Source organism: Lethenteron reissneri, chromosome 8, assembly GCF_015708825.2.
Source record: "Lethenteron reissneri isolate LAM-NWPU_2019-01 chromosome 8, ASM1570882v1, whole genome shotgun sequence".
In the NCBI taxonomy this organism is placed as follows: domain Eukaryota; kingdom Metazoa; phylum Chordata; class Hyperoartia; order Petromyzontiformes; family Petromyzontidae; genus Lethenteron; species Lethenteron reissneri.
The window spans coordinates 5,383,651-5,407,626 of NC_083786.1; the positions used below are offsets into that span (position 1 = coordinate 5,383,651).

General features: G+C 56.1%; 1 protein-coding gene across 1 annotated transcript in view; it reads right to left on the reverse strand.

Moving 5' to 3' along the window:
• Positions 1 to 443: 443 nt before the first annotated feature.
• LOC133360149 (E3 ubiquitin-protein ligase UBR2-like) overlaps positions 444 to 23,976 on the reverse strand; it is a 33,578-nt gene continuing 10,045 nt past the window's right edge. The window contains 45 exon segments of the mRNA XM_061578745.1: positions 444 to 1,241; positions 2,024 to 2,125; positions 2,575 to 2,745; positions 3,469 to 3,546; positions 3,836 to 3,892; positions 4,234 to 4,342; positions 4,720 to 4,853; positions 4,961 to 5,045; positions 5,153 to 5,321; positions 5,543 to 5,613; positions 5,723 to 5,875; positions 6,322 to 6,470; positions 6,626 to 6,719; positions 7,105 to 7,208; positions 7,668 to 7,847; positions 8,238 to 8,331; positions 8,674 to 8,888; positions 9,485 to 9,678; positions 9,868 to 9,948; positions 10,149 to 10,270; positions 10,786 to 10,885; positions 11,297 to 11,451; positions 11,793 to 11,841; positions 12,287 to 12,389; positions 13,551 to 13,603; positions 13,723 to 13,847; positions 14,168 to 14,198; positions 14,200 to 14,232; positions 14,650 to 14,769; positions 15,036 to 15,101; positions 15,240 to 15,350; positions 15,825 to 15,886; positions 16,683 to 16,854; positions 17,732 to 17,860; positions 18,388 to 18,487; positions 19,013 to 19,179; positions 19,644 to 19,742; positions 20,037 to 20,125; positions 20,256 to 20,363; positions 21,111 to 21,234; positions 21,975 to 22,037; positions 22,265 to 22,403; positions 22,913 to 23,043; positions 23,574 to 23,681; positions 23,788 to 23,866. Of these exon segments, the coding sequence (XP_061434729.1) occupies positions 1,100 to 1,241; positions 2,024 to 2,125; positions 2,575 to 2,745; positions 3,469 to 3,546; positions 3,836 to 3,892; positions 4,234 to 4,342; positions 4,720 to 4,853; positions 4,961 to 5,045; positions 5,153 to 5,321; positions 5,543 to 5,613; positions 5,723 to 5,875; positions 6,322 to 6,470; positions 6,626 to 6,719; positions 7,105 to 7,208; positions 7,668 to 7,847; positions 8,238 to 8,331; positions 8,674 to 8,888; positions 9,485 to 9,678; positions 9,868 to 9,948; positions 10,149 to 10,270; positions 10,786 to 10,885; positions 11,297 to 11,451; positions 11,793 to 11,841; positions 12,287 to 12,389; positions 13,551 to 13,603; positions 13,723 to 13,847; positions 14,168 to 14,198; positions 14,200 to 14,232; positions 14,650 to 14,769; positions 15,036 to 15,101; positions 15,240 to 15,350; positions 15,825 to 15,886; positions 16,683 to 16,854; positions 17,732 to 17,860; positions 18,388 to 18,487; positions 19,013 to 19,179; positions 19,644 to 19,742; positions 20,037 to 20,125; positions 20,256 to 20,363; positions 21,111 to 21,234; positions 21,975 to 22,037; positions 22,265 to 22,403; positions 22,913 to 23,043; positions 23,574 to 23,681; positions 23,788 to 23,866 (5,020 nt within the window). The 3' untranslated portion in view covers positions 444 to 1,099.

Below are 23,976 nucleotides of genomic sequence, written 5' to 3' on the forward strand. Positions count from 1 at the left end.
GCCTACAATGGCGATTGAAGACGAGTAAAAACCCGCGACCCATTGCGAGTAGATTTGGCTGCGTATATTAATTGTGCACATGCACACCAACAGAGTTAAGATGCGTGTACACGTGTCCTTACGTGTTTACGATGCGTGCGTCAGGTACCATCCAGGACGCCCGTGAGAACGAGGACGTCACTCGACTTGTCGACGCTCAGGTTGAGCAACACAATCGCCGAGTTGGCAACTCCGTGGAAGGGCCTGTTGACCCAGTGCCTCCTAACGCCGAGTGCCGGGTTGACAGATGCGGCAGCAGCCTCCACAGCGCGACCCAACGCACACTCACAGCCATGCCCCTCAACGCACTGCTCCAGCTCTCGTTACACGGCCAGAGTTCGGCTGGCGGAGGGCAACAACTCAGTCTGCACCAGCCTCACCACCACGGTAGCAGTCAGGCACTCTGATGGGCGATAATGCTTTATTGTTGTATGCTACAATATAGTACATTCAACCCGTGTACACGCAAAAGCAGAACACGCGCGGGTACACGTCTGCATGTTGACACCACCATACACAGGGAGAGCATGCACCCCGGGCGGATTTGGGCCCCAATGTGGTCACGAGGCACAGCAAGGTTCGTTTGGAGAGAGGGGGGGATCCGTGGATGCAGAATGGTTGTCCAGCGTCCGCAGGCTCTTGTTCTCACCCGCACACACACCCCCCACCCCCCTCTACAGTGCCACTTCTCACGGTCGCGTCAACATCGTGCCGCTCTGTTTAAAGTGCTCACGCCTCGGCCGCCATCACCACCGCCACCACCACGCGGATGCCTAAGCTCGAAACCCGTAACACGCTGCGGACATCCGCCTTCCCCACCAGTGGCCGTGAAGATCCAGAGATGCCCGGTCACGGGAGCGCCGATGCGCCCCCTCGCCGTGCATTCTCTTCGCTCGGGGAGCCATTGTGTGCCACGCAAAGACATCGCAATTATTTTACGGTGCAACGCGTTTAATTCAAAACCAGAGGATCCCATCGCTTCCTTACGCGGAGTCGCCGCCAGCTCCACCGCAATAGAACAAATGATCGCCCCGTGCCGGCAGTCACGGTGCGGCGTGACCTACATCTGCTGCCAGTCGATGCTGGTGTAGGACTGGTTTGCGTCCTGCGCGTGGCCAATCTCCTCGGCGACGCCATGCTGCTGCCACAGCCGCTGGAGTCGCATGTAGCGCTCGGGGCACAGGTGCAGCGGGTTCCCGCGCCTAGTGGACACACGGCCAACAAGCAAACCCATTCAGACGCATGCGTTCAACCAGGCGGCAGAGCAGTGACGTTATTGAGAACCACATTTTGAAACGGGCAGTGAACTGGAAGTGAGAGAGAGAAAAACACGGAAAAGAGAAAGACCAAGAGAGAAATTGAGAGACATGATCGATGCTAAGGGTCATTGGAATACCGTGGGGCGAGGTGGTTCGGCTAGTTTGGTGAGAGTCCGATACCAGTAGGAACACACACAAGGTTTAACTCTCACTGGTGGTCATTCACCTCCTTATCGCTCTTCTATTGCTACTACTATGGTTACAGTTCCTGTGAATTTCACTTATTGATTCCTACTCTACCCTACTCTACTATTTCGTCTCACCCACCCGGTGTTCAACCGCCACACTACAGGTCACCTCGCACTGCTCCACTTCGGAATTCCCTCCCATCATATCTCTTTTCCCAAGCTCTTACAATAATACCCTTGCTGAAATAAGAAACACGTTTCATTTTTTATCTAATGCAACTGTGACAGTGCTGTTCGTCCACTCTGCACACTGCGGGCGTCACGCTGCAGTGATGATGCTCTGCAGTCAAACCACAGGCCGTGCACTCACGGTGAGCTCATCGACAGATGGCTAAGTGAGCCACTTAAACTCATCATTCGCATCGCCACACACGCACAAGGCCCAGTTCCTTCTGCTGCCACGATACACAAACAAGGAAGGAAGATGAGGCAAGAGGAAGAAGAGGAGGAGGAGGGGTCGTGCAGAGCAGGACTCACTTGAGACCCACGTCGGTTTCGCCGTAGTTATCGAGGTACGGCGGGGGATAGTAGCAGCCCTTGGTCTTAGCGGACAGCAGCAGCACCTGGCAGAGGCGCACCCTGCACACAGAAAGATCCCCCGTGTAGCCTTCAACAGACTTTTGGGACAAGCGCTGTTCGCGACCAGAACCTATGATGACGGGCAAAGCACACGAGGGGGTGGGTGGAAAACACCACGTCCGGCCGCCTTTGTTTCCCTGAAGCTGATGATTTTACACAGCGCACAAGGTACTCAAAGGCTTAGTCAACCGAGGAGAGGCTCAGGACCGGTTCAGATAATCGTCGTCACTGGTGTAGGCCTTGAGTGGGAATTGAATTCCGGTCGCCGGGTTCGTAGCGCAACTGTACTACCGCTCCTGCACAGCCAGACACAAAAGGTCTAACCAGAGTGCCACAGTCACGCAGGTGCCGCTCGCTCCTCACGCATTCAGAACTCGCACCACGGGCCTTGGCCCCCTCTGGGGGGTGGGGTCCTGGTGGGGGGGGGGGGGGATCCCCACGCTTATTACCGTAGGAAAATGCCGACGCCAGCGCCGCAAGTGTAGGTGTGTGCAGTGCACGCGCCCACGTCCTCGCCGTCCAGCTCGCTCTGGCAGCAGTAGCTCTGCGAGCACAGCATGGTGCCACACACCAGGCACATGATGGGCGCGCGGGACTCGTCCCCTTCCAGGCGAGGACACCTGCACGCCACACCGAGGTGCACAAAGCCACCGGTGCGCACACACCACCAGAGGGACAACAACCAAAAACATTATTGTATGATTCTGCCTGTTTACCCAGGAAACCGAATCTCACGACTGTTTTCAAGGAAGGTCCTGCAATGTTTTCGTAATACGGGGCAATAGTTTATATGATTCCAATCAAGTAATTTGTGGGTAATTTTTTTCAAATTTGAACGATGACGTACGCAAATAATGGGCTACTCTTGCGAATTATGTCACGGGAACTCTAACGCTCACTGTGAAGTTGATGGCGAGTAGGATATTTACGGTTAATACACACCGGGGTATTAACTAGGTTGGTCGCTGAATTCTATACGTGAACCTCTGCAACACGCGTCGAACACGTTACCATTAAGCCATATCACCACCCAAGACACGGGGGAGACAATGCGGAGACACAGAGAAGACACACGGGAGACACACTGCAGAAACGTAGGAGACAACTCAAATGAAGTGGACAAAAGAGAGTGGTCTTAAGCAAAGAGTTAAACTTTTAAACTTTATTGGCAATTGTGTATTATGCACGGTCTCTGCTGCATTGTTTTCGCGCATTGCATTTGCAACACCCACACCTCCCCCTCGTCACTCGGCCACCTCTAGGCGTGCTGTATGGGAGGTCTAGCGGTACAACTAATACATAAATTATATATCATGCTCATGGTTTGGGGGTGTGGGGCTCACGTGAAGCGCGATGCTTGGTTGATGAGCTCGCTGTAGTCTTCCGGAAGCGGCACCAGGCGGCTCAGCTCCGGCAGACACCTACACACGCGCGACGGTGTGTGGCGGTGAGCGAGGTGCCCCACCGGCCCCCGCTGCATACGAAGGGCGCCCGTGTGCAGCGGAGTGTAGCTGGCGGTATTCGGGTTGCATTGATCGACCTCCCTCTGGGAACTTCATTAATTGCCACGACAGACCAAGCAGAAGCCCGACGCACCACGAGTACTCAACGTCCGCGATGTAACAGCGACGAGTGTGGTTGTGCTGGTGGTGAGTGCGCCGCTGTGCGGTTGTGTTGGCGATGAGCGTGTGTTCGCACGGCGAGACTTACTGCACCACTCGCCTCTCCCCGCGCAGAGCAGCACGCACGGCGCCGTGCCCGCACCATCTGCTCACCGCACCGCACCCAGGAGTCACAGGCAAAGCTGGAATTTCTCGTGACTTAAGCCATAGACTTTTCTACCGATTGTCAGTTCCATTACTCAACCAATGGGATAACATGAAAATAGTTGGAAAAAGGTCTCGCCAAATATTCGTACATATGCCGCTGGATGGGATGTCACTGGACCAAAAGTGGCCGATTGTCACTTGTGGTCGATGAACCGAATCGATTAACGTCTCGTGCCAGATCGCGTTCTGAGCGATCACCCGCCAGCCTCTACCCCCATACCCCGAGCCCCCTGCTCAACCAGCAAATTACAGGGCCCCCTGTTCAGTCCTCCAACTGACCTGTGCAGGAGCTCGGTGGCCACGCCCTCGTGCGTGGTGAAGAGTGCGGCGAGGTTCACTGGCAGAGAGAGGTAACGGCATAGTACCTCGAACTGCGCCGGGCACGCCGCTGCAAGCCCGCACACAAACACGCATGCACAGTTAGGTGAGGGGTGCTGTCGCCTAGGGCACGGCAACTTACCCTCCCGCTTTTGGCTCCAGGTTTTTTGTTAAGTTGCCGGTTAAGACGGCGCCATGCGTTTCATCGTCACGAGCAGGCGCGGCGCCGCAACCGCACTAACCGTACCGCCGAGTCCACGACACTCGCTGCGGCAAACAATTAAACAATGACCTGAGACAGGACAGCAGCGAGCGAGCTGCAAGTAGGGCCGGGGAGACAGTCACCGTTCACCACTAAGCGTGGCTTAGGGCTTGCGCCAAGCAAGGTGCAATCTGAGGCCATCGTGTATATTGCCGCCAGGTCACGGGACGCGCGTTGCGATGTACCGTGCAGCTCTGGGGGTGCCGGTGTCCCGCGCAGGTAGTGGAAGAGCAGCGCACAGCAGCGCAGGAAGGGGGTAGCGCCGGCGCGCACACGCTGCACCAGGTGCCACGGAGATGGCTCCCACTCGGCGACCCCGCTGCGCCAGCACGCACAGGGGACACGGCACAGCGCGGCACTCAAGCTCGCTCACGCTTGTTTATGGTAGGAGACGACACCGAAGGTGAGCGGCGCGGCGGCGGTTACCTGGCGGCAAGCAGCTGGCGGTGCAGCGTGGATACTCGGCGGAGCTCCTCCGAGTCCCAGTTGCTCTGTTGGTCCATGGGCTCATCTGCACCAGCAGCACAGTACACCATCGTTAGCACATGCGGCACCGTTGGCGTGGAGTCCCCCCGGCGCCGCGATGCGGTCGCCGTGGCCCCGGCGCCGCGGCTGCACCTGTCTCGTCGGCGCCGGCTGTGAGCAGCAACTGAGCAACGGTCGCCATGGTGACAAGGTGCAGCAGGTGCAGGTCGGCAAGTGCGGAGGCGACGCCCGAGGGCTCCTGCTGGGGCCCCCCGGCTTCAGGGCTTGCGAACAGCGCCGGCGCACACAGCACGAGCCCCACCTGGGTTAGACGGAGAGAGGAAATCAAAGTTAGAGCCAGTTCCTGCTGGTGCAAAAATTTGCATTGGGGCATTGGTGTTCACCTCCCGTTTACAGCCCTGAGCCTGTGGTGGACAAGTTGGCAAAACGCGTGGCGCTCTGCGACTCGGCCACAGCGAGTGGGGCGCGAGATCCCAGGCAGCTTCTCGGTTTGCGCGCGCACGTGACGCACGCACACCTCACCAGCAAACTAAACATGTCCACGTCGAGGATGGCCGGGGAGCTGTCTGCAAGCTGCGGGTCGTGCAGGAGATCTGCAAGAGACAGGGTCCATGTTGAGCGCTTGTGCCAACACGGCGGTGGCAACACGAGGAGTGACAGGGAGGGGGTGCGGCAGCGGTGGCGGTTGTGCACGGTGCGTACACGAGAAGAGCTGCGTCACGTGGCTGTGCCGCACGCTGGTTTCCAGCACCGTCCTCTGTGCTGCCGAGAATCCGGTGAGCGCCCGCAAGCAGTCGTCCTGACGCCGGGGGAGGCTCCCGAAGAGCGGCTTCCCCTCCTCAAGCAGGCACCGCTCTGCCACACAGAGGCACAGGCATGTTAGCTCTGTACTCCACCCGTGCCGAGGACTCGGTCTCAACCACACAGAGTTCAACCAGCACACTGCAGGTCAACAAAGTCACTTACACAATTACCCACTCACCACACTGAAAGTCACAACACACACACTCACTCACCCCATCACAATGCAGGTCACCGCACTTATCTTTATGCTTCTTCCCTCACTCAGCTCCACTTGGAAATTCCTTCCCATTATCTCTTCTCAAAATCGTATAACCTTGCTCAATGCAAGAATTACATTAACTGCTGAATTAGATGCTGTTTGTTTCTGGTCGCTGTGCATTTTGGGCCTCAGGCCTGTGCTCAGCAAAAAAACCCTATGTGCTCTATGGTCACATATTCCTTGCTGTGCCCTAGCCGGTGGAGCGGGGGGTGGTAGGGTAGGGGCACGGGGGCCGTACCGACGGCGTGAATGGAGAAAGCGACGGTGCCCCAGGCTACGGGGCCCATGCGCGGGTCGGCCTCGTTGGGGTTGGCCCGGAGGCCCACGCGGAACACGGCAGTGCCGAACGTGGCCAGCATTGCCTGCAGGCTCTCCGAGTGTGCAGTCCTGTGGGCCAGGGGCACAGCATGGACAAAGACACACGGTCGATGTATAACTACGCAGACGCGCACACATATACGCACAAATACATGCTCACGCACCTACACACACATTCACGTACGAGCTGCACACACATGGGCAAACACGCACGCACTACTCACTGTGGCTGCACCCCCGTGCGGAGGATATCGAGGAAGCCGTCTGGCAGCACGGGGGGTCCAGGGGCCGCGCCAACCAAGCCAACCTTATGGCAGTCTACACTCACACACACAACACACAAAGACAAATATTTTACGTTAGCCTACACAGGTTGTTGGGTCAACACGGCGGGGATGGTGTAGCCAGCATCATGCCCAGCCGTCTGTCTCCCCAGTGGTTGTGGTTTATACACAGCACGAGGTGCCGACTTAGGGGTGGCCTGGACCGGTTCAGATATTCATAACCGATGTGAGCGGAAATCAAACTTGTACCACTGGGCTTTGTAGCGAAGTGCACAAACCGCTGCACTACCCTGCACACAATAGCCACGCATCTACATCCAATGAATGAGGCAGCAGCCGCATCCCGTTGTCCATCGTGAGACCACAAGCGTTGCCGAAGACAAATGGAGACAAGCGAAGGCGAGGAGGAACTCGCTGACCTGTGGCACGGCCATGATGGTGGAGCAGTGCGTGGAGCCCGGCGACGCGAGCGCGCACGGAGCCCAGCCACGCAGCCAGCACGGGCACCTCCAACTCCTCCTCGCTGCTCCACACGTACACACACACGTACACACACACGTACACACACGTACACACGTCATTACTGACGGTGACGTCATCGTAGCGCTTGTGCCGGGCTAGGTAAGCACACACATGTACGTACAAAAACAATAAGACAAACACTTACACACATGCACAAGTACACACCTACACACTCAAACACAAACATGCAGTAAGCATTTGTTTCATAGGCCTGAATACTGACGAGACCCAGATGGTCGATACCGGTTCAGAGTTTGCTTGCTTGAACGCTGCTTGATTATCTTGTAGTGGCAAGCCACAGGTGGACGGACTATTCACGATCTCGTGAGGATGCATTTCTGCGCCAGGAGACAGCTGTGCGCGGCAACCGGCCCAACCGAAGCCTCCCGGCGGCCTTGCTCACACAGTGCCCCGTGTGTGTGCGTGTGCCCCGTGTGTGTGTGTGCGCGTGGCCGGGCACCTGTCGGGCTGGGTGCGCTCCGCACGCGTGGTCGGTGAGGCGGGCACCACGGGCAGCACCGTATTGCTGATGCACTGGCAAAGCGGGCACAGGAATTCTCCCGCATCCACGTCGTAGCTGGCGTGGGCACGTAGACGGTGCTGCCTCCGCTGCTCCTTGATCTGCACAGCCTCGAAGAAACTGCACGAGCGCATACAGACAGCCACAAGTGTGTAAACGTGCAAGCGTTCGTGTTAAATGCAGATGCACAATAACCGCCAGGTCGAGTGTGGAAGACTCATTGGCAGGAGGTCACGGATGTACTCGGACTCCGATGTTATTTAACATCTTTTTTGACCACGTAGTTCGAGTTTTCCATGGATGTACCAGAGGAATTTCCACGTGGCCTCAAGCAGCACCTAGCTTGGCACAAGCGACATGGTGCTATCACCGCACTTAGTCGCGAACCGAGGGAGTTGTTGTTGGAGATGTAACTCTTCTACAGGAGTACAGTAGGTCACAGCGATCATGTGCTCGGCTGTGTCATCTGATCGTGTGTGAGAGTGTGCGTGTATGCGTGTGGTGTAGCACCTCTGCCAGCAGTGAGCATGCATGGCATGGCCACAGCTGCTGGTGTGGATGCCACACGGCAGCTCAACTGGTGCCAGTAGAGGGTCCAGCCCATCTGAATAAACACGCAAAAAACAGACACGCGGAGATACACAAACACAAAGATACACACGAACAGGTAAGTACAAAGACATAGATCCCCCGTATAGCCTGATCAGACTGTTGGGGCAAGTGCTGTTAGCGAGCACCTATTAAGTCCAGCATGGCACACGAGGGGGTGGGTGGCCAGCACCACGCCCGGCCGCCTTTGTCTCCAAAGTGACAATGTTTACACATCGCACCAGAGGTACTCATTTGAGGCTCGAGTCAACCACCACACGAACACAGACACGCAGACACATGCACAGAGATGCACGCACGGTAGCACAACTGAACGACCGGGAGGGGGGGCCCTCACCCGTGGAGATGTGCGTGGCGCGGGGGGCCGTGCTGAGCACAGTGGAGCGCTGCACGTAGGCGGCGAGCACGATGGCAGGGCGGCTGGCGCTCACCTCCTGTTCCTCCTGGCACAAGATGCAAGCGGCGGTACGGCGGCCCTGGGGCGGGGCCACCGCACCGGGGCCCACGGCGCATGGCGCCACCACAGCGCCACCGCCACTCACTGCCTGCGCTCTGCGGATGCGATGGCACCAGGGGCAGTGGTGTCAGTTAGGGCTCTCAAAAGGTCAGAATTAAAAAGTATAAAGAAACAGTTCAAGTTACAAGTTTGCAACGGGCACCGTTTCCTCCAGACAAGCGGAGAAGGTAGCAGCCAGAACCGGTGCATACAATTGACCAAGCTCTGTGGCCCTACATTGAAATTGGCAACAACATTTACATAGTATGACTATTGTTACAATCTCCATATCAGTCGAGAAGTCATTGTGGCTGAAGCCGCTGGTACCCCCACCGCACCTCCTCACTATCGCAGCTACCACACAGTCGACACGCAGTGACCTCCAACACCATCAGAACTTAGATCTTCTCATCCTCTTGACTCGTGGAAACCACTCCAATGCCTGTCATGGCAATCAGGCCTCCCCCATCCTGCACACGTGGTCCCACCCTACGAATCGTACCTACAACACTCATCTGTTTTTAAAGATATGGATGTTAAAATATTTCACCTGGAAAATCCCTGATTGATGGAATATTTCGCTTGGTTTCTTCTGGGTGAACAAGCATCATGGCAATCACAAAGGTAGCACGCCAGCGCTCCACGCCCTTACCCCTCGACGGGAGACGGTGTCGTGGCCGGCGATGGTGTCACCTCCGCCTGCCCCAGTGTCTGCTCGAAGAGCTCGCGGTTCTCATCTATAAAGTTGCGCTGCATGGCCGACATCTGTGCCATGACCTTCTCCCGGCGCACGCGCGCCAGCTCCGCCTTGCGCTTGCGCTCGGCCTTCTCGCGCTCCTGTGGGTTCTGTCGCGTGGCGGCGGGGGGGGCGGGCACGGCACACATCAGGGTCAGAGAGGGGCTTCCCCCAGTCAGGGTGTGAGCCCATGCTAAGCAGCGGAGAGGGTGGATTCTTTCACTCCCTTCCACAGGGTAATGATACCGGAATGAGCGACACAGCAGCTGCTCGTGCTGCTGCTGGTGTGTGGTCCCCACCTCCTCTGCACGCTGGCCAGACACAGCCATGGCGATGCCCTGGCTGGGTTTCTGATGCAGCTGGTGCACGGCCTCGAACAGCTGCGGGTGAGGGAGAGGAGGAGATGCAAGGGATTCCAATGAAAGCTCACGAAGAGATCAGAGTCAAATATCAAATCCCGAGTCACGTGCGTGGGGCTGCGAGCGCTTGGCACACACACGAGCATACATATGTCCACACCACTCGCTCTCCTGTGTATCAGTGGGTTACGGTGAGATGACCAATAAATGCAGGCACGCACCTGCAGTGTCCAGGTGATGGTGTCTTTTTGCGCCTCCAGGTGTGCAGCGTTCTGTAGGAGCCTGAGCAACGCCAGCAGACTCAATCCGTCTGGGTGCTCCTCTAGCCCACTGCTCACAGGACCTGCACACACACGCACGTGCACATACACGCACGTGCACACATGCGCACGTGCACACACGCGCACACACGCACACACACGCACACACACACACTACAGCTACCCGGGCACCAGCAACGCCTTCACGGACCAGACAACGGGCAGACAGAGGTTGCCTTGCGTGCGGTCCACACCGTGCCACGCGCTGTCAACGTTCACTTTGTAACTATACACGGTTTGTAAACGTCCAACAGCATCTGTTCCAGGACATTACATTTTTCGTGTGGTATTTTAGATATCTTCTGCAGAAGTTGTCTTTACTCTGATTTGTTTGCTTGATTGTTGCTATTACTGTTGTCAGTTTGTTGACCCGGGTCAGACCCTATGGAGTTCTCACACCTGGTTAAACACACTAACCCAACTCTATCCTGCCTCTGCCATGAGGATTGCCAAGTGCAGCTTGCGGTCACGATTGTGAGCGCGTTCACGACAGCAAGACTATGCACGGACATGCGCAAGCTCGGAGCGTGGGCCTTACTCGCAGCCTTGACCGAGAAGGAGGAGCCGCTCGCATCGCCACTGCCACCATCCAGCTGCTGCTTCTCCTCCTGCAGTGCCATCACCACCAGGTGCAGTGCCTGCACCACGAATAACACACACGGGAACATCCACAACACAGGTAAAGCGGCGGACAGACGGAGGAGGGAAGCACCCACCAGACACCACAAGAGGCAGGCAACAGTAACCAACATTCGCTACAATTTGGCGGTGACATCACCACAGCGCTTGTGCTAGCTGAGGTACACCTTGAGGCCACGTGAAGTGTCTAAGGCTCGCTGGCAGGCAAAGTGTCACACACATGGCACGTCACACAACCCACATGCGCACACACGGTCACAGTCGGCATACAAAGCACACACTGATAGACCGACAGAGAGGCAGTTGGATACACAGACTAAACACAAAGACCTATTGCCAAGACAGGCTGAGCACAGAGAGACACGCACGGGCACGCGGACAAACACGTGGACCGTCAAACACATACGCACCCGCTGCAGCATGGGCTCGGTCCACGCGTGCGAGCGGGGGTCACGCGCCCAGCGCAGCGCCGTCGCCAGCACGAGCAGCAGCACGTCGCACTGCAGCACGTTCACCAGGCTCGCAAACAGCACGCACAGCGGCGGGGCAGCAGGCGGGGGGAACACTGCACCCGCAACACGGGACACGCACGGCACACACACGGCACACGCGTTACACACTCGCACACACATACGGGACACTTGCACTCGGCACACACACTGCAACATAGGTTACACGCGGGAATAATCGCACGCACATATGGGACGGGACACTCGCACTCGGTACACACACAATGGACACGTGTTACACGCGGGACACTTGCACTTACGCAGGGGACACTTGTGCATGGGACACACACACGAGATACACGCATGGCACACACACATATGCTACAATTACACTCACCCACAGTACACACAAATGTACACACACGTCAAACACGCACGCAGAGGCACCTTCCCTCACCCAGGGGTTCTCCGCTCTGCTTCTTCAGTTTCCCCTGAGCCTCTTCCGCCTGTGAACACAGCAGTCATCAAGGTGAACACCAACAATAATCATATAAATGGCCTTGAATTGAGTGAGGTAATTATAAGAGCCTGGGAAAAGAGATGATAATGGCGAGCAGCACGAGCGAAGAATTAGAAATATTAGTGTTGTGACCTGCATTGTGATGAGTGGGTGAGTTAGTGAGTGGCTGAGCGAGTTGTGACCTGCAGTGTGGTGGCTGAACCCAGTAGGGAGTGCATTTGGGAGGAAACCAGAAAACCACGACAATCCCCACCACTCACACACGGACAGATTCAAGAATCCACCGCTGCACTGGCATCTCCTGGCCACGTGGGCAGCTGACGTAGTGAGCGAGGGGAGCGCAGTGAGCGAAGCCCCCAGCACGGCGAGATGCCGGGTGGGGCGGTGCACGTGGAGACACGCGGGGACGCAGACGACGGTGCAGGCGGCACCTTAGACTGCTCTGCACGTGTGTAGTGGTAGTAGAAGAGGTTGAAGTCGCGTGCGCACCCGGGCTTCAGCTCATAGAGCCCCTTGCTGGTGACGCCCGGCTTCCTGCAACACAGGACAAAGATCCCCCCTGTAAAGTCTAACAGACTGTTGTGCCAAGTTAGTAGCACCTATGAAGGCCGTCACAGGACACGAGAGCGGAGGTGGCCGGCACCATGCCTGGCCACCGTTGTCTTCCCATTAACACACCATACGCAGGGACTAATGTTTAAGGCCAAGTCGACCCAGGACTGGTTTAAATATTCGTCACCCATGTTGGCTGTGAACGAGAATTGAACTCGGGTTGTAGCACAGTGCACTGCTCCCCAAACTGACACACACACGTGTACTCACCGACACGCACACACGTGCGCATACCTACATGCACGCACACATGTATAGTGTCTTAAAAAATTGCTCGCACCAACACGTTGTAACAGGTCACCTGCTTTCACTTTATTCACCTGTTCTTGCGCCAGTTATAGGCACTTCGAAAACTATCTGTACGATCACATATACTCAACTCCTCCCCGCTCTGCTCTCAGCGACTCCGCACACAGAATCTTCGCACTCGGCGACTTCGCACTGGGCGACTCCGCACTCAGCGTCTCCACACTCAGCGACTCCGCACACAGCAGCTCCGCATCTCCACCGTTGTCCTCACCTACGCTCCCTCAGACCCGCTCACCCGTCTGTCCCGGGCGGGGGGATTAGCCAACACCCGCCCGGCGACGGCGTGAGGGGACGAGGTCCCGTTTCCGGCTGGAGCGGCGAGATGTCTTCACTCTTGGTTCCCGGCAACAACAACTCCCCTCGCTCGCACACACTCCCGCTTATATCCCCCTGCTCATCCAGAATCCTCAGGTGCTTTTACTTAAGCTGCCGCCAGGCCGGCGCCAGTGGTCCCATTCATCTCTTATCATCACCCCCCATCTCCCGTCTCCTAGGCGCCAACCTCCGGTCACATCGTAGCACCTGTTCGACCTCGGGTGCACCCGCTTCTCCCCTTAATTACTGTCGGTTTGTCGGTGAAAACCTCATGTTACAACGCGCACACCTGCTTGCCCTCCATTGCACCCGCTTAACTGTGCGCACCGCCTATTTCTCTCCTCTACACATGCAAGCTCACACACAAGCACACACGCGGTGATAGCTCACAGGGAGCTCCACGTGAACCTTATTCCTGGGCTATTGCCTTTGTCTGGCCACGTGTGCAAATTCTGGTACCTGAAGGTGGCCACCTCCTCAATCACAGCCTCCATCCCCGTCTCGTGGTTTTCCTGAGGAGAAAAAACAAAGAGCGCCGCTTTCATACGGCACGTCGGCTCATGGCAACAACAGCCGTGTGGGGGACAGGGGCGAGCGGAGAGGGCGAGCTGAGAGGGCAAGGGCCACTCACGTCCTCAGTGAGCGAGCGCACCAGCTCGCTGTGTGCCATCGGCTTGATGCAGAGCTGGTGCACGACTTCGCGCCGCGTCACCTCCAGCGGCGACACGCGGCCCAGCCCCGGCACAAACCGTTCGCCTGGGAGTGGCCGCAGCAGAAACACAACTCAACACCAGCAACACCGCAACTCAACACCACAACAGCAACAACGTAACATCAGAAACGCAACAAACACGAGCAGCAGATGACTGCCACAAGACGTGGATGTGTGCAGAGCCACCCAGTGACCCCCGATGGCCACTAAGCGCAATGCCTCCTTTAGTCACCAGATCCACATCGCTGACCACGTCTTCATCTTAACGAATACAGGCTTCAAAGCTGTGGCCGTGAAGATCGGCAAGTTTATTGCCACTCATGAGCATCATCAGCATGACTGTGCAGGACGATCCGGCTCGTACCGGTGATCATGATGACCAGGTGCAGCATCTCCTTCCAGAAGGCTGTTGTTTTGCTGCGTCATGTCCTGTGGGAGCACGCACACACACAGAAATGCGCACGTGCATCCAAACAGACGCAGGCACACACGCGGACACAAGCAGACAAACCCACACACAAGCAACGTTTATGAGCACAAACCGCTACCAGGAACATGTGGCACTGAGTGAGGTGTGGGATGTGTGGGCTCATGCGTGTGATGATGGTAGTGGTGGTGCATTATTGGCTAGGTACGGTGTGAAACATACGTCATCGCACCGTCGGTATTGAAGCGGCGTCAGTATTGTGGCAGTGCAGGTGTTGAGGCGATGTTGGTATAGTGGTAAGGGTGGTGATATGGCAGTCTGGTGTTGTGGTGAACGTGGTGTTGTGGTGAGGGTGATGTTGTGGTGAGTGTGGTGTTGTGGTGAGCGTGGTATTGTGGTGTGTGTGACGCGCTTCCTGCCTTTGCAGCGTCCGTGCCGTGCGCCCGCCCGTACTCGGGGCACAGGAAAAGGTGGAAGAGCTCGAAGCGTTTAAGCAGAATCATGAGCAGGTGGTTGGGGTCCATCATGGATGCTCCGACCTGCACCGCACGGCCGCCACACAACCACTCCAGTTCAAGCACAACCACCACTCCACCACCGCTCCTACATTAGCATAGCCACACGCTACACGATAACCGCACTACAACTACCAACACTGCCATAGCAAAACCACCGGAACAACCATACCACTATGGCCACAAAACCACCACCTCCATAACAGCACTACTGTCAACACTTCAACACCACAACCACCACAAAGCTACACACAGGAGCAGGAGGGGGAGAAAGGGCCACGGCACCGAACCTGAAGCATGAGAATGTCCTTGTCGAACATCTCCCTGCGGCACTTCACGTTGTGGTAGTAGTAAATCTGTGGTGGGGACAAGGGTAAGAGGTCACTGCTGCCGCCTTCCCTGTTGTATAGTGCGACGACTCACGGGCATCCAGGGGCATTGCAAGCAAAACAAGAACAATAGCACCGCTCTCGCACTGCCCTCGCCAGCCTTACCTGGTTAACGAGCGAGAATCCGTTCCGGCGCCACATCCCAGCATGCACCTGGGCCACCATGGCCAGGCAGCGTAGTGGCTGCTCAATGAGCGCTGGGGGGCTCAGCTCGTTCTGCAAGAGAAATGACACGCGGCACCGTCACTCTCTCCGCTCAACTCCTGCACCAGCGACACAAGCGGCTGAGGGGGAGTGGCAACAAACCCGACTGCTGCAACGCTCCCAGAGATCAGCTGCAGAGCTGGCCAGCAATCACGAGGAAAAAATATGTCTCCCCTTTGTTCCCAGGTGTGTCGCTGGACGGGAGGTAATGTGTGAAGCTTGACGACTTCACCAGCAACATCAGCCGCGTCACGCTGACTGTGGCTCTGACGGGGGTTTCCCGCCTGCGGCAGGCAGAATGTAGGGATGGCCACCATTTTTTAAGGGGTCTGTGTGATTGACCACAAGCAAAGCAGTCGATCACAATTTTCAGACGAACGGTCCTGGCTCTGCACAGCAGGCCTTGCTAAGGACAAACGGCACCACGCGCTACGGTTGGAGCGAGCAAGGTCAGAGGGTGGCAAGAGGGCACACGGGGTCGCTCACCAGGGGTAGCAGCTCGGGGCGCGTGTAGGCCACCTCCGTACGGCTCAGCAGCACGTGAAGACCTAGGGGGAGAGAGCAGCAGCAGCAGCATCGTCACGGCTGCCCCACCACCTCTCGCTCACCCCCTCTTTCCCGCTCACCTCTCACATTCTCATCAACTCATGATCTTTATAAACCACATGCAGAATTCATTTGAGGCCGAGTCGACCTAAGGAAGGCCCAGGATGAGTTCAGATATTCGGTCATCAGAAAAAATCGACCTCCAGTGTCTAGGCTCGTAGTGCAACATGCTAACCGCTGCACCACAACACCCCATAGACACACTGACACAGGAACACATGCGCACGCACACAAACACACACAATGGCGGAGCCAGGATTTTCAGGTGGGGTGGGGCAACCCCTCCAGCAATGTTAAATGATAGAGGAGTTGTTAGTAAGAAAGGACTTGTCCCTTGCTTTTTATTCAACGCGTGTGCGGCGATGGCGCAGTCATCGATCGAGGGTCGAATTCGAACCGTGTGATCGGCATCGCGCTCGCTGAAGGTGTTTGCTTTCAGAGAAGTCGTGTACTGTATACGCAACTGCGCACAATTCTGAGTCACTTATAACTGCTTTGTTACGTACTGCCAATTATGGACTCAGACTATTGTCCTATCATCTCATAAAGTCCCTGGTACATAATAATGTTACACAGTGGCAGTGGGGGTCGCAAAATTCCGATTTATTACGAATAAATCCCAATGATCCGATCGAAATCCCTAATTTCAATCGGATCATTGGGGGGGCACGTGCCACCCTACCCTCCCCCCCCCCTGCCCCCCCCCCCAGTGCACACACAGGTAGAAGCAGTGGTTACCGGCGAGCAGGCGGGACAGCGGCAGGTGCACACTGACGGGCCGCTGCGAAACGCAGAAGGCGCCGCTCTCCACGGTGTGGCCGGCCAATACCAAAGTCTCGGGAGCATCCTCCTCCTGGCCGGCGGCCAGCGCCTCCACGCAGCGCCGGTACGCCTCCACCAGCACCAGCTCCTGCACCGCACCCCCACACGCCGCACAAACCGGGGTTTGCGAGGCACAACCAGAGGCAAAGTGAGTTCCTGCTGCTCAAGTGGGCATCGAGGTGGTGCTCATCTCCTGTTTATAGCGCCAGAGCCAGTGGTAGAAATTCCAAATTCTGAAAGTGGCGGGGGCAAATCTATCCATAGGACGACTGCTGTTGACTTTCCCACAAGGAGATGCTCATTTTATTGACCGTGGAGGGAAGGATGATGAGCGGCAGGGCATCGCAGTGGTGACATTCGCGCCCAAGAGAAAGAAGCCCTGAGTTTGATTCCCGACTCGGGCGCCTTTCTGTATGGAGTTTGTGGTTCTCCCGCTGTTCTGCATGGGTTGCGTCCGGGTTCTCCAGTTTCCTCCCATAGCTAAAAATAAACACACAATGTAACTGTCATTGGCCAAACCGCACCCCAAAGCTAAAAGATGACCTGCAAATAACTCAATGGGGTTATGCACAGCGACATCACCCCCAACTGTGAACACATGACAGGAACCTCATGAAAAAGAATCTTGATATTCAGTGAGCCTTTCCTGAGTGAACAAGTGGAATACTACTAATAATACAATTCTTCTTGTTTGTGTGCCACGTTGTAGAGGTCCCCAACTTGTTTTTGGAACAGGACCGAACCTTAGAAATTGACGTGTGGGGTCTGCAGACGTTCACCGGCGCTGGCTGTCAGCTGGTGGACGCTTTGGTTCCACCACTAAATGATCTCGATGGGCAGAGCAGCAGGTGACCAGTCACAGATGGAACCGTCTACTATCCTTCCACCTGTGTGGGAGATGGGCGCATCGCCCGAATAATAATGACAATGACGCACGTGGCGCGGTGCCGGTGTGTCGCACTCACGTCAGAGGCGCACCACTCCTGCAGCATGGCGAGGACGTGCGTCAGCTTGGTCTGCAGGGTGAAGGCCGCCTCCCACTCGGGCTCCACCTCCATGTGCTGGCTCACCTGTCGTGACACTGGGTCCATTCCCTGCAAACACACACAAAGGTCCCCCGTGTGGCGTGCACAGGCTGTTGTGGCAACTGGTGACCCAGGCCACTTTTGCGAATGAGAGTAGCCTGGTTTCTTGAGTTCTCCCCAGATCGAAACAATTGTTACTTGAAACCTATGAGGTGACATGGCCAGCAGCATGCTCATTCACGTTCGTCTCCCCCAGTGGTGATGTTTACACACCGCACCAAGTACACAAGACTGAGTGGACTAGGGGAGTATTGTGACATGCAATATGCTGAGTGGGTGAGTGAATGGTTAAGTGAGTGGGTGAGTGTATTGTTGTGACCTGCATGGTGGTGGTTGAACACAGTGTGCAGGATGATATGAGACAATCAGGTAGACCGGGTCCTCAATGCGGGGGGAGGAGGAATCAAGGAGTGAAGTTCACAGGAACAGTCACCACGGTAGTTGCGGTAGAAGAGTAATGAGGTAACTGGCTGTCGTTGAGACTGTTGTCAATGTCGAACAACAAGTGTTGTGAATGAGAGGGCAGGGCGCAGCACCTGCATGGCCCTGAGCAGCTCCAGCAGCACGTCGAACCCCTCAAGGAAGCGCTGTCTCAGATGCTCACTCCACCCTGCCGGCCGGCATGCCAACACGTACCTGCATGCAAAGGCATGCACGGGCACAAACAGGAACACGCAACGAAGCAGACACACACACATAAACAAAGACCCCCATATAGCCACAAGAGGCTGTTTGGGCAAGCGTTGTTAGTGAGCACCTTATGAAGGCCGGCACAGCACAGAGGATGGGACGACAGCACCACGCTCTACTGCCTTTGTCTCCCTCGGGATGATGTTTACAGATACTCATTTGAAGGAGAGTCGACCTAAGTGAGGCCCAGGAACATTGGTGTTGGTGGCTGTGCGCTGGAATCGAACTGGAATTGAACTCTGTTCACTGGGTTCGTAGCGCAGTATGCCAACCGCTACACTACCGCTCCGCACACTCCCATATCCGCATCTCCAAATAGCACGGTTGGCTACATAGGGTGCTATACATACACACACACACACACGCAGGAGGTGATACGTGTAGACACGAACCCACGCACACACAGGGGTGAGGAACTCTGCCAAGAAGGTGCGGGGTGCTTGGGGTGCAGGTCGGGGGTCGTGACCCCACCTGAGGTCACCAAGGATGGCGTGCATCCGGTGGAAGCGGAAGGCCTGCAGCGCTGTATAGCGCTCAAACTGGAAGCGTCCGCTGCTGTCGCGTCGACTCAGCAGCTGCTCCACGAACGCAGTGACGATGACGCGCACCAGCCCCTCCGTCTGGATCAGCTCCTGCGCCTGCATCGAGACCAACACCATCACTACAGCCGTCACCATTGCCACCCGCCACCATCGCCACCAAGACCAACATCATCACCGTCACTGCTGTCACAACACCACATTATCATGCTTATTACTGTCACCATCATAATCACATTTACTGTCCTAATCGCCACCATTGTCACCTTCACCGTCATCACCTTCAATATCAAGACCAACACCATCACCGTCACAACACGACTGTCATCACTGTCATCACCGTCATCACCTTAACCATCATTACCACCTTCACCGTCATCAAAACCACAAACATCACCACCATGATGACCGATACCATCACCACCACCATCCTTTATAACCCCACGATGACAGCGTAGAAAGCTACACCCAGACACTCACCAATGAGGGGAGGGGTTGAGAGTGGTCCAGCGGGGTGTAGGAGTCTGACGGGTGAGGGTGTGGGTGTGGGTGGAGGCACTCACTAGAGTGGGCACTGTGAAGATCTGCACGGACAGCGCCGTGACGGAGACCGAGCGCTCGTGGTCGTCCTCCATGAAGTCCTTCTGCAGGCGCTGGTAATTCTATGTGGAGACACATGCCGTTCAGCACGGTGGCGATGATGGTGCTGGTGGTGGTTATGATGATTGTGGATCTGGTGATGATGGTGATGGTAATGGCAGTGATGGTGGGAGTGCAGGTGACAGCAATGGTGGGGAACCGGCCCCAGCGATGGGAAAGCAGTGACACGAGATGTAAGGGAGGGGTGGCGCAGTATAAATAATGAAGATGATGGTGGTGATTGTGGCGACATTGGTGATGATGGTGCCACAGTGGCCTCCCACGCACCCCCCCCCCCCCTCCCCAGGCATCCTCACCTTGGTGAACTGAATGGCGAAGCGGCGCTTGTACTCCAGGTCCAGGAGGAGGCTGCTCATCAGCAGCTGGTGGTAAACGTTCCGCGCACCTGCAGTGCAGCACCAGCCACAGCAGGCCGCACACAGCGCATGCGTGAGTGCCCACTGCTGAATGTGTTACGCGTCAGTACACAGAGCGGAGGACATCTCCGCTTTGCCGTGTCATGCGCATGCCTTTACCCTTCCACAGTTTGGAGTCGTAGAGCATGAGGCGGCTGATAGGAGACGAGTCCTGCCCATCAGGCCCCGGGTCCAGTCCCACCTGGCACAGCACCCTCCGGAGGCCCTCTGCACAACGACAAAGATACCCTGTGTAGCCTTAACACGCTGTTGAGCAAGGCCTATTAGCAAGCACATAGAAAGGCTGGCATGGCGCACCTATGAAGGGGTGGTCCAGCAGATGCCACGCCCGCCCACCTTTGTCTCCCCAGTGCTGATGTTTTTGCATCACATCAATAGGGCACTCAAATAGCCTGACATTACATCTCATTTCGATTTAAATCTTTCGTGACTGCAGGGATCATCTTCTTGGTTCTTTCGGTAAAGTCACGTAGAATGGAAATTATAAAATAATAAAAATAAAACATTTAATAATTCTCACAACGTTTCAGCCACAACGCAAGCAGCCGTCCTCAGGTGGAAAACAGGTCTGTCGAGAAGACAGAGTCTCTCGACAGAGTCTCTCGACAGACCTGTTCTCCACCTGAGGACGGCTGCTTGCGTTGTGGCCGAAACGTCGTGAGAATTATTTTATGTTTTATTTTTATTATTTCCATTCTACGTGACTTCACCGAATAAACCAAGAAGATTACATCTCATCTCCATTGCCCCAAAGCAGTCTAGCGTTGGGGGTCCCCCATCGGCAATCATCCCGACACGGCACAAGCTGTATGCAGCACACTCACACAGTGGGTAGTCTGCCAGTAGGGGGCGGCACGACGCATCAAGTACGAGGTACTGAGGGCGCACCGGGCGGCGAGGCACAAACGACAGAGTAGTGGGGAGTGGTGCCTGTGTGAGGTGCGCACCGCTCACCCGAGTGTGAGATGACGTGTGCAAGCCACGCCAGGAGCCGCATGGCAAACAGCTGGTGCGCCACCACAGCTGCCAGCATCACCCGCACCTTCAGCGGCTTCTGGTTGCCTCTCCCCGTGCTCCGCTACATGCAACACACATAGAGATGCACAATGATCCCCATACCGCCTCAACATACTGCTTGGGCAAGTGCTCAGAGCGAGCACAGATTAAATTGAACGCGGCACAAGAGGGGTGGGTGGCCATCATCACACCTAGCCGCCTTTATCTCCCTCATAACCATATTTACACATCGCACCAAAAGTACTCATTTGAGGCCGAGTTGACCTTGGGAAGCCCAGGACCAATTCAGATAATCGTCACTGGCGTTAGCCACGAGTAGGAATAGAACTCGGGTCGCCGGGCTCGTAGCACTGTGCACTAGCCTACTGCTCCCCATAAAAACATATAGTCACGTGTAAACAAAGACAAAGATCCCTCGTGTAGCCTTAACAGACTATAGAGGCAAGTGCTGTCAGCGAGCACCTATGAAGGCCGGCACAGCACACTAGGGGGTGGGTGGCCAACACCACGCCCGGCCGCCTTTGTCTCCCTAGTGGCAATGTTTACGCACCGCACCAGGTACTCATTTGAGGCTGAGTCGACCTAGGGGAGGCCCGGGACCGGTTCAGATAATTGTCACTGGTGTTGGCCATGAGTGGAAATCGAACCCGGGTTACCAGGTTCATAGCGCAGCGCGCTAACCGCTACACCACCACTCCCCACCACACACAGATACCCACACAGCCAGCAAAGAACTCAACCTTCATCAGTTTCCCTTTGGGCCTGAGGAGCCTTAATTACCTGCATGCAATGACAACTCACCTCAATCACAGCCTTCGCCTGCTCACATAACTTGTGTTCTCCGTACAGCACCGACTTGCGTCCCTGCCAATGACAGCCACAAGGAAAGGGAGGACAAGAGAACACATGCAAATCCCTGTCCAAAGAAGGCCTCCCCCCCGTCCCGTAAGGGCCGTGGTGGGGGGGGGGGTTATTATTTGGTAAAATTTTTACCCCACTGATTGGTACATGTCCATAAAGGCAGGAGCATAGAAATACAGTACAACAACAGATTATGCTAAGAGCGTGCGGTGGGAACGAGCGTAACTCACATCGCGGTCAATGTTGGTGGCGAAGTTGCTGGCTTCCTTCTGCGAGCAGCCGACCGCCTTCTGCAGCACGTAGATCACCTGCTCATAGGTGTGCACCTCGTCGTTAAACAGCATGCAGTAGTAGGCCGAGCCCTTCCGCCTGCTCGTGCGCACACAAACACACGGTGGGGGCGAGGATGGACATCGCTCACAGGAGCTTGGGTAAGTGTGTGAGTGTGTGTCTGAAAATCAGTGGGGAGCGGTAGTGTAGCGGTTAGCGCGCTGCGCTACGAACCCGGCGACACGGGTTCGATTCCCGCCCACGGCCAACACCAGTGACGATTATCTGAACCGGTCCTGGGCCTCCCCTAGGTCGACTCAGCCTCAAATGAGTATCTGGTGTGGTGTGTAAACATCACCACTGGGGAAACAAAGGCGGTCGGGCGTGGTGCTGGCCACCCACCCCCTCGTGTACCGTTCCGGCCTTCATAGGTGCTACTCGCTAACGACACTTGCCCCAACAGTCTGTTAAGGCTATACGATAGATCTTTGTCTGAAAATCCTTGAGTGTGTGCAAGCGTGCCTGTACGTGTATGCGTGCATGCGTGTGCCTGTGTGTGCCCGTGTGTGCACGTGCGTACCCCTGCGTGCTCATGCATGAGTGCTTACGTGGGCTCCAGGCCGAGGGGCAGCGTGTCATCCTCCTCCCAGCACAGCATGTCGGCAGCATACCGCAGGGCAATGCTGAATACGGCTTGTGCACGGGCAACCAGATCCGAGGGCAGCCGGGACGTGGGGTCCTACACTCACACACGCACAAAGGTACAAAGATCCCCCGAATGCCTTAACAGACTGTTGGGGCAAATTCTGCGAGCAAGCACCTATGAAGGCCAGCATGGCACACGAGGGAGTGGCCAGCAACACGCCCGGCCGCCTTTGTCTCCCTAGTGGTGATGTTTATATATCGTACCAGGTACATATTTGAGGTTGAGTCGACCTAGGGAAAGCCCAGAGATGGTACAGATAATTGTCACTAGTGTTCGCCTTGAGCGGAGAATTGAACTCAAGTCAGCGGGTTCATAGCACAATGCACCAACCGTTATACTACCGCTCCATGCACACACACACAGATACATCCAAACTGGCCAGGTGGCTCAGCAGTGAAGCAAGCAGCTTGAAATCAGAACAAAGCTCTTCAATTCCGATCGGGATGTCATTCTCCATTGTGTAATTACACCCTGTGTCGTAATCCTGCCTACACTCTATGAAGCTCGACATTGAAAACATCCAACGAATCAGTGACAGCGTTACTGACAGGGGCTGCGCTCACGGGGTCAGGTGCGCCGCTGGCCGGGAGGTGGATATCACAGAAGGGGCCGCTTTTCCAGGCCTCTACGTCACCACAGTCGCACAGGCCTCCCCCACCCGACGCGTTCATCTGAAAGAAACAAGAAGAGGAACTAAAACTGCGCGTTTGCATGAACCACATGAAACTCTTGTCTGTGCCCGCAGGAGTCTGGGTTGCGGCTAAACCGAGCTCGTACCCGGTAACGGTGGCTCTTGTGCACGCTGTGCTGGAAGCACTCCATGCACAGCACGCACGTGGGGTCCATCGCACACTCCCTGCAGCAGGACACACGCGGCAATGCACACACGCACCATAAGCACAGCACCTAGCACCCCCTTTCCTAACAGCAACACTAACTAACAGCCTGGTACTATAACAGTTGTTT